At 35.3% G+C, this 10,007-nt stretch overlaps 2 protein-coding genes across 4 annotated transcripts; one reads left to right on the plus strand and one right to left on the minus strand.

Annotated features, from left to right (window-relative positions):
- The first annotated feature begins 409 nt into the window (after positions 1–409).
- rnf207a (ring finger protein 207a) lies at positions 410–5,809 on the plus strand. 3 transcript variants are annotated; one of them, XM_042766525.1, is made up of 7 exons: positions 410–811; positions 1,967–2,129; positions 2,629–2,814; positions 2,899–2,950; positions 3,059–3,176; positions 3,877–3,957; positions 4,044–5,809. In XM_042766525.1, exons 2-7 carry the CDS (start codon positions 2,013–2,015, stop codon positions 4,159–4,161), a joined length of 672 nt encoding a protein of 223 aa, XP_042622459.1. In that variant the 5' UTR covers positions 410–811; positions 1,967–2,012; the 3' UTR covers positions 4,162–5,809. The 3 variants fall into 3 exon arrangements, with proteins under 3 accessions (XP_042622459.1, XP_042622460.1, XP_042622458.1); XM_042766526.1 differs by lacking the exon at positions 410–811 and adding an exon at positions 833–1,164 and having other exon boundaries at positions 2,638–2,814; XM_042766524.1 differs by lacking the exon at positions 410–811 and adding an exon at positions 838–1,164.
- An 891-nt stretch (positions 5,810–6,700) lies between these two features.
- On the minus strand, positions 6,701–8,856 carry LOC109061572 (nuclear receptor subfamily 0 group B member 1-like). Its single transcript, XM_019078671.2, has 2 exons — positions 8,208–8,856; positions 6,701–7,699 (listed from the first exon to the last, which is right to left on the minus strand). The coding sequence occupies exons 1-2, from the start codon at positions 8,758–8,760 to the stop codon at positions 7,458–7,460; spliced, it is 795 nt and encodes a 264-aa protein (XP_018934216.1). The 5' UTR covers positions 8,761–8,856; the 3' UTR covers positions 6,701–7,457.
- Positions 8,857–10,007: the final 1,151 nt, after the last annotated feature.

Raw genomic sequence — 10,007 nt, forward strand, 5'->3', positions numbered from 1 at the left:
CTGCAAACAAATGATGATCTTTTCTCAGGCCTAACTTCAAATAACTTGCCATTTCAACAATTATTGTTAACAGGAACTGCAGGCATTAAGTTTGACAGAAAGTGTAATAAAATATCAAAAAAGAAAACCAAATATATTTAAAATATATATATAAACAATAAATATATTAATTTCATATACTGTATATATATATATATATATATATATATATATATATACATATGAAAAATATAGGTATATTTTTTTCTCTTATGCCCAAGAATGATTTGACCTAAACCATAAATACTGTAATATTATGAAATTAAGATAGATTTTAACATACATTTTAATATGCTTTGCTATGTTTATTAATATTTTCTTCTTAATATTTTTGTTGAAACTATGGTCAGCATTTATTTGAATTATTATTATTATTTTCATATTACATATGTCTTTACTGTTCCTTTTGATCAATTATAATGTGTCCGTTTGATATTTTGTTATGTAATGCAATGTCATCATTTTTTAGGTCTGGCTTAAGCAACCAATTTGGTGGAGCCATTGCGAAATATCAGCCCTAATCCTCTTAGCCCACTGTCATGATTAAAAGTTTCCATATTGAATTTTCATTGCCATGCCACACCATCTACTCCACACATTTTCTCAAAAGACTCATTACAGCCTCAAAACATCTACACGGAATACCCAAGGTGATAAGAGATCAGAATGAATACAGCCATTCCACCACAGCAGCCTCCATCTCTCCATAGAGAGTCCAATGACGCAAGTCCCTGTGACAACTTTCCACATCCATCATCTCTACCATTCACAGGTTTGTGAAGCCTTCCACCAAACAAACGTCCTTCCCCATCTGCCCCCGTAACAGCAGACAGGATAGTATGGAGGTCAGGCTTCTCTCACTATTTTTAACAGAATTTCAGAGAAGTGTCTCAGATTCTACTCGTAGCACAGAGCTCATACAAATGTGCTAGGCCATGGGAGCACTTTGTTCCTATGCTGCTGATGTCACCGCTGATGCCAGCATTTTAAATTGGTAAAATTTTGGGGTGGGACACTTGTCACTTAGGCGCGGAGAACATACAGTGTCCAGACTCACTTGTGGGACTTGGACCAACACAGTACGTGTAACTAGGAAAGAGAGATTAAAGGAGCTTTGAAACTAAGGTAACTTTCCTTTTTCTTGATGTTTGCTTCATTATGAGCTTTCAATAGGCTTTTCATTCCTAAGCTTTTAATTCCTGTTCCCGAACCTCAGGAGTTTCCAACAGAAGTTTGTGGAAGCAGAAATAGGAATGCTGTGTTTCTGCACACTGTTAATTTTAGGGACCGCCAATGGTCATGAAGCTCTGAAAATGTAATAAGCAATGGTATCTCACTTAAATTTTATTCAAAATAAGTCTGAATGTCAATGGTTTTGATAGTTGTTACATAATCTGTTGTTGCTCTGCTTCAGACATAGAACATTATGTTTTTTTAGTTCAGTCCTGGTATTGTTACTAAAACTATTAAAAATAGCTTTTGTTTATTTGAAATAAAGATTCATTCAATAAAAGAAATTGTAAATTAAACTGAAATAAATGTTGAAGTCGAAGGACTAAATTAAAGCTAAATAGGAATATAAAAAATATATAAAATGGCAAATGCACATGACAAAATTTGTAAAACTTAAAAAAAATGTTTTGTTGGATGTGCTTTTTTCTGTTTATTGTCATTGTAAATAACAAAATTGTTATTAAATCTGTGTTGTTAAATGTTCTTGTGTTTTATTGGTTTAGCTTATTTGAGGATTAGCATTTGTTCTTGCTTTTCCTTAGCCTTTAAAAAACTATTCTGACTCTGAATCCCCAACAATATACAGGCGACAAATAAGAATAATTAGAGGACAAGTAAAATAATCTAGACTTCTTTTAGGGAGCTTTTTTGAATAAAGCCTTGTCATACTTGTCTCTCACTTATCCTACAACAGGCTGTCCCCTCTGCCTAAGTTGTGCCTGTCCCCTTCTGTCAGTGAAATGCCTTTTGGCCGCAGACCCACCTTTCACCGAAACATTTGCACCAAGATGCTTCTGGCTGAGGGCAGAGAGTCACCCTTCACTGAGCACTGCCGCAATTTTGAGAAAAGCTACAGGGTGAGAATTAGTCCTCAATCAACAATAACTAAAGCCATATAGTCTTTTTTTTAGTATGTGGTTTTGATATGTTAGTGTAAACAAACATTTACAAAATTAAACCAAAAATAATTTGCCATTTTAAAATATGTCAGCGTCAACATTATTTTTTAATGAATCACAGGAACCCATTTCACACTATTTTTAAATCTGATTGTTGTGTAAAAAAAATCTATAATTTAGAGACATCTATCACACATGAAGGCATAATATATACTGTAATCTTAAAATAATCTCTTTAAAACTCTGTTATTGTTTTACGATTTTTGAATGCTGCTGCATTTAAATTATTTGTAACCAAGAGTATAAAATGCTTTTCGATTCCATACATGTATACTGTAAACAAGGTAGTTGGGTTTTGTTTTTTTTTTCTTGTTTTTTTTTCTGTTTTGGGTTTCATAATATAGGGATTTGTATGTGTGTATTATTTTATTTATTCTATGCATTTTTCATGCGCCAGTTTCTTCAGACAGAGGTCCAGAGGCTGAAGGACGAGGTTCAGGAGATGCACAAAGACCTGACAAAACATCACTCTCTCATCAACACTGACACTATGGATGAGATCCTGGAAAGGTCACTATTCATTGACGAACAGATCGCATCTCAGTACTCTGCTGTGCAGACCCAGAGGGCTGTATTTGAGGAGGTGAGGCTAAATTATAATTCCTGCAAAAAACATTATTCTTTCAAAACACAGCAGCACCTTAGCATATTCTGGATGTGTTTCTAGATGTGGGATGTGACCTTTCAAAGAGTAACCAATGAGCAAGAGATCTACGAAGGTGAGGAAAAACAACAAGTTGTCTGTGCTGCCTCAGGGTTCATTTTACCATGCATGTTAAGTTATTTCCTTACACTAATTAGTGAACTGATTCATTTACTAATTACAGCACAGCTCCATGACCTTCTGCAACTGAAGCAAGAAAATTCTTACTTGACAACCATTGCACGACAAATTGGACCCTACATCTTATCCATAGCGAAAGTAAAAGAGCGTCTGGAACCCAGGTTGTTTTGCAGTTTTATTATTTAAATATTCATATTTTATATGTGAATATTTTACTTCTGCATTCCTTTTGCTTAAAGGAATATTTCATCCAGAAAAAAAAAATTGCTGCAAAATTTACTCACCCACAGGCCACCCAAGATGTAGATGAGTTTGTGTCTTCATCGAAACAGATTTGTAGAAATTTAGCATTACATCACTTGCTCACCAATGGATCTTCTGCAGTGAATGGGTGCCGTCAGAATGAGAGTCCAAACAGCTGATAAAAACATCACAATAATCCACAATAAATAAATAAATAAAAAATAAAAGTGCATGTATGTAAGAAACAATGCCATCAAGACAAATTTAACTTCAAATTGTTGCTAAAATATGAATCCTTAATTCAATTCAAACTTATTTGGATAGCATTTTTCACAATACACATCATTTCAAAGCAGCTTTACAGAAAATACATGTGTCCGCATTACAATTTAGAGTGATCTGTAATCAGAAGTTAATGTGTCCAAGTAATGTTCATTTCATTTTTAATCCATAATATTGCTTTCTAAAGTGAAAAAAATCACCTTGTCTGAATTAGGAGAGAAATATGCAAAGATCGAGCACCATTTACAAGTCCGAAACAGGACAACAGGGGATTGACTATTGAATATTAGTTGAATATTTTAGTCATTAAATTGTATATTGTTGATGTATTCACAGGTTTCAAAAGCCTGAGAATGACTGCATCGACACTGTAGTGAAAATATGTGAGGACAGTGCAATGACTACTGAACAAAACAGGTGATGCATTTGATGTTACTGTAACACAGTTCAAAGTGCATATATTACAATATAAAGACAGACTGATACATAATTTCTTCTTCCAGCTGCAATGAGAAGAGTTGCATAGCATGCTATGATCGGGACTCTGACACAGACAACTCTCTCATCCTACTGCCTAGTGAGACACTACTAAAGAGCAGTGAATTCTGCTGGCAAGGATAGCAGATAAAAATTTGAAAGAGATGCCTCTATGGAGCTTGTCTGGATGATGGTGAACACTGAGCGCAAACGTGGCATGTGCATTAAAGCATGTGCTAGATGTCAACACATGAACATGGGGTTTTACAGTAACTGAAAATGAAGAAGGACATGAATGGAATATGAATAGCATTTTAAGCACGTCAAATCAAATGGAACTTAGCTATAAACCAATTGGATAGGATGGCCCATTAATGTTTCAAAAACTGGTGGATTGTGATTTTTTTTTTTTTTTTTTTTTTGGTACTGTGCATGCAGTGTTGTTATCGTTTCCTAAATGATAGTAAACTAAAAACCAAACAATTGAGACTTAAACCAAAGCTATTATTGATTGTATTTAGTAATTAAAATAAAGAATAAATAGAATATAAATATTAGATGAAAAATATATAAATAAATAGTCTGAATATATAAGAAAAGGTACTACAATTACTGAAGCTAAACCAGAAAATAAAAATAAATTAATTAGAAAAATTAAATTAATACTAAATATAAATATTCAAATATTCTGTATTTGACATAACATCCCATAAAATCAGATTGCAGCACTTCAGCAAGTGCCCCAGAGAATACTAAACAGACATAAATGAACAAACACTGAAGGATAAACAGCTAGCTAAATTTGGCAAGCAACCATTCATGGAGATTTAAAAGCCAATGATCATGACATATATTTAAGAATTACTGAGTAGCCAGGTTTGCCATCAATGTCAGTGGGAGATACATGAGAACTAAAGACTTTTGATGTCAAATGTGTGACGCAACTAGAGGGAGCACATTTGTATTTGCATACACTACCTATGTTGAAAACAGCTGTTTAATATTGCTGCTTAATATTTTTATGTAAACTGAGATTTTTCAGGATTCTTCGATGAATGGAAAGTTCAAAATAACAATATATTTTAAATAAAAAAACTTTTGTATCAATATAAAAGTCTTCACTCTTGATCAATAAAATGTGTACTTGCTGAATAAAAGTATAGATTGTTTAAGAAGAAGAAAAACACACTTTTGAATGGTAGTGTATGCACGAATGCATTTTTAAGAATGTTGTGTATTGAATATAAAATGATATAAAAATATACTAACTATCCAATGATTCTTTGTTGATGTGGTGTGTGTTCACTGCTGTGTGTGTGCACTTTGGATGGGTTAAATGCAGAGCACGAATTCTGAGTATGGGTCACCATACTTGGCTGTATGCCACTTTCACTTCACTAAACATGTACGCTGTCAGTTTTTACTGACAAAATAAAAACTTGGCAATAGGTCCCATAAACTCTTTTAGTCTCTGACCATGACAGCAGATGATTAGTGACAAAACAAAGTCATCACTGATCAGGCCACCATGACAAGCTCTTTTCTAGCTATCTCACCTGTCCCTGGCTCAACTATGACTGGCCAGACAGTTGTCTTCAAAACAACCATTAAGACATTTGTCACTGTCTGTATTTTATTTTATATGAAAAGTAGGCCGAGCAACACCTAACCTGTATCACAGTTATACTCTTTGGCTAGTCATTGTATAGGTAGACATGTTTTTTTGTTGTTTTGTTTTTTTTATTATTGTTAAAGGACCTTTCAATGCATCCTAATAAATTTCTTTCATATGTTTTCATGTACTTTTATGCTTTGTCCAACAATGACTAGAACAGCGCTTTCTAATACCAGACTAACCTTGCGGCATGAATAAAGCTAGAGCTCCATACATAAGGTGAATATTCGTGACACAGAGTGCTCAGCTACACAGATACCGTGAAAGAAATGGGGTCACCGTGACCTTCAAGAGCAGGCAGTCGAAGTTCAGACTTATTAAAAATACATTTGGTGACAGCATATTGGAAAGCGGGATGACTGAACAAGAGTTCAGGACTTCTTGTCTCAACAGTCATATTTCATCTCTCCTCACCGCCCTACAAGGTCTTCATGAATACACACATAAGTTATTCTTCCTTATTATATTTACTGTTTTAAGGCTGCTGGGGTGAAATATGCTTACCTGGTTACTTGTAAACAGTGAGATTTTCTTATTTCTGGCGGTTTGGTCCATATGAACATCCACAATTCATTGACTCACTGAACAGACGGGATGCAAATGATTCTCTAATTAGTAACTTTCAAACTGGATACAGCAAGAAGAACATGTTTAAATATAATAACTGTACAGGAATAATGATATAATTAAAATAATTTATAAAAACATATATGAAATAATTAATATAAAACAAAGTACAGCAGTCTCTCCTGATTGAATCAAGTGTATTTGAAAGAATAAGCTGATTGAATTCATTGACTCACTCTTAAAGATGTTCATTTGTTTCCTACCTGAGTAAACCTATGTTTTTGAACGAATCAGGAGAGTGAATCATTCAGTGATCTGAATGAATCTTTTGAATAAGTGATTATGACTCACTTATGAAGACAGTAACTTGTCGCCACCATACGGGGGTAAAATGCAGTGGTTTGGTACATTGGCTATATTGAAGAACAATGTCACAATCAATTATTTCCTAATAATTTTTATTTTCATATCTGTTTTGTATTTGTGCTTAGGTCTGTCATCACTCTGACATGTTTTTCGAAATTGTTACTGTAATCCAAAAAATACATAGGCTATCTGTCAATCATGTTGTGGGAAATGTGAATAAGTGTAATGTTTCATTATGTCATTGCATAACAAAAATGTCCAATACTTTCTAATATTCAAATATAGTTTACACTTTATAATAACTTTCATTAACAATACTACTCAAAATTATTACATTATAAAATGCAAAACAGTTCATTAGTTAATTTGTATTCAAATAGATGTCATGAAACATTGAGATAATATATTATTATTATTATTATTATTATTATTATTAAATGTAATATATTATATTTAAATCAAATATTTCAATATATAAATTAAATGAAATACATATATAAATGAATGCTTGTTAATGGTTTCTTAATGGAAGTTATTACAAAGTGTCACAGAGAATCAGTTGAAATTCATCAGAAGGCTGCACAACATCACAGAAAAGCAAAACTGCACAATCAGAACAAAGTTATAAAGCTCTTTCCCCAAATGGAAAAAACGTTGTCATCAACTTTGGATTCAGCGATGAGTTCAACTCAGAAGGCAAAAAGAGAGCTCTTATATCGTAAAAAAATAGCATGTGTAAAAAGGAATCAGTCATTTTCAAAATCTCTCTGTCCACTGCTGACTGCCACTCTTTCCAAGTTTGATAATTCTGTCTGGGCATTTGCATTTGAGTTTATTTCCCATAAAACATCTCCAGAAGAAGTTCCTCCATGTTGACAGCTCCAATGACTGGTTTGAAGAACAGACCGGCCACCACGTTGGCGTTGATGGATCTCAGCATGCAGAGGGCAAGGAAGAGTTTGGCAAATCTTGCACTGTCCCCGCGGTGAATCATTTTGACATATTCATTAAGCGCCTGGTTTGCCTCGCTCTGCAGGCCCTGGATGTAATGTTGACACTGCAGCCCTACAACATCTAGAGATGAAAAGAGACTCGTTATGTCCTGTACCAGAAAGACCTTAATGATGTGAAATTACCCTCATTAAACAGATACCCTTTGATTACCTGTACACTTGACTATAATTCTCAAAATTATGAATTTTTGAGAACAATTCATGATAAACAAAGAAACATTTATGTCATGAAACTTTGATTCATATATTGTCATATATTCATATTTAAATCTGTTACATACCACAAGTCACATTTGTTTTTTTGGTCCAACTAATTAGAGTAAATATTATTATTAATATATGATGACAATATTTATTAGTATTAGTAAGTATACTATTATTATTTATTACTATTTTTTACTATTGATATTTATCTACTTGTGTGTTGTAATTCGGGTATTTTATCATTATTATTACTATTATTATGAATGTTAATAATTACATTGTGGGTCACAGTAAACCCAATTATTCTTAAGAGCAGCTAAAAAAAAAGTGTCCTACTTCAGGTGTGACCGGTTGGCATGTCTCACCTGGGTTGAACAGAATGGCCCCTTTTAAGTACGCGTACTCCTTAGTGCTTATGTCCAGTCCCCAGCATTTCCGCAGAAACATTTTAATACCCTGAACGTCGGTCAACGCCACTCCATTGTTATTACTCTGGTGGTCCTGCTTGTCCTGTCCGCTCGTTAATATCCGCTGCAGCATGCTGGGCTCTTGCGTCTCCGAAGTCTCGAAGTCGATCCTGTCCTGCGCCATGCCGAGCACCAGCAGCGGCGCCCAGCTGCTCCGCACCAGCGTGTGCTGGTCATCCACCGGCAGCTCCCGAAAACACGGTACATTCTTCACGAACTTCAGGGTCTTGACCAGGACCGCGGAGGCGGCTTTGCATGTGGTCTGAGGGAAGCGGAGAGACACCTTCGTCTTGGAGCCGCAAGCACACGCGCGCATGGACAAGGCGAGCCTCGGGGTCCTCGGCTGGTTCCCAAGTTGCGCAGTCTGACTGTCGTTCTTTAAAATGCTGTACAATATGCTGTTCTGCCGTCTTTCGCTGCTGCAGTGGCAGCTGCTGTCAAATTCAGCCATCCTCCTGGTGCTGCGGGGACTGTTATGTTTCGTTGTTGAAACTGTTATGAGCTTTACGCTTGGAGATGTCCATGCACGGTTGAGGTCTGTGTGTTCCCATCCACCCAAATGCCAAATAGTTTAGAGTTTTCAAACAGCACTTGACACCTCCCACTGTCTCTCTCAGATGCACACATAAGGGGCGCTATAGTCCCTATAGATTTTGATGTGTGGTTTTGCCACTTAATAATAATAATGAAAAATGATATCCAGTATAACATTATTTAAATGGATGTAAAAAATAAAAATAAAATTTGATTACACAAAGACACACATACTTGCTCTGATCTGATGAAAGTGAAAGGGGAAAACATTGCAATAAAGTATCTCAAAGTAGCCATTCAAGAACTTTTACCTACAAAGATACAGTATTAATTCTGAGTTGATTGCTGTTACCCAAGTAAAAGATCCTATCAGTTTATTCAACAGCAACATTGCAAGACCACGACTACCCTGTTTCCAGACTGTACTACCAAAGATTTGCATAGAATGCCAATGTTTTGCCTAAGGGTATTTTTTCTATTCATTTCTGAGTACTATGACAGGTGACAGTAGGCGCTACCTCCTATTTTGGCATCTGCCCCAATCTAACCTTGTCTGGTTTGACAGTTTTACAGAAACATGATATGTGTGTGTGTGTGTGTGTGCGCGCGCGTGTGCAGGCCACTTTACTCCAAAGCTCTTGTGATAATTTATTATTTTTGTTTTGTTATTAAAGTCCAGGGTCACCTGCATTGTGCACTGTTTACCAGTCTTTTCTCAGGCAGACGGGGGTGTACTGATGTCATTGCTCTTCTGAAGAAGAATATAAAAGCATATTGATTTGCAGCCTGTGTGGAAAGTCATATCAAGGCACCACTCCTAATGTTGAATAGCCGAAGGACAAGTCTATGGTGGAAGTGATGAAAGCATTAGAATATTGTGCAATGAGAGACAACTCGTACAAATTGATCTATTTGAAAAAAAAAATGAATGTTTTTTACCATTTACATCAAGGCTGATGTCAAATAAATAGTCTTCACAGCCTTCGCTAACACCTGTCTCCCCTCCTAACACACTCACACAAAATTCCGGATCCAACCCAGCCTCTGTTCAAGGTCAACAGGTCAACCGCAGGTTTGTGCAAATGTTCTTTACCTACCTGTCTTTATATGTGAAACTGAGACTGTATCTTGGATGAAGGCTCTTAGTTATGTTCTGTTTAGAGA

Source organism: Cyprinus carpio, chromosome A11 (genome assembly GCF_018340385.1).
Source record: "Cyprinus carpio isolate SPL01 chromosome A11, ASM1834038v1, whole genome shotgun sequence".
NCBI lineage: Eukaryota > Metazoa > Chordata > Actinopteri > Cypriniformes > Cyprinidae > Cyprinus > Cyprinus carpio.

What these genes read in the sequence shown, in the direction of transcription:
- rnf207a (XM_042766525.1), top strand. Translation starts at nt 2,013, where the DNA reads ATGCCTTTTGGCCGCAGACCCACCTTTCACCGAAACATTTGCACCAAG. An exon ending in ATTTTGAGAAAAGCTACAGG is followed by an intron (nt 2,130 to 2,628) that starts GTGAGAATTAGT and finishes TTCATGCGCCAG; the next exon opens with TTTCTTCAGACAGAGGTCCA. An exon ending in AGAGGGCTGTATTTGAGGAG is followed by an intron (nt 2,815 to 2,898) that starts GTGAGGCTAAAT and finishes ATGTGTTTCTAG; the next exon opens with ATGTGGGATGTGACCTTTCA.
- LOC109061572 (XM_019078671.2), bottom strand. Translation starts at nt 8,760, where the DNA reads ATGGCTGAATTTGACAGCAGCTGCCACTGCAGCAGCGAAAGACGGCAG. An exon ending in GGCCATTCTGTTCAACCCAG is followed by an intron (nt 7,700 to 8,207) that starts GTGAGACATGCC and finishes TTTCATCTCTAG; the next exon opens with ATGTTGTAGGGCTGCAGTGT.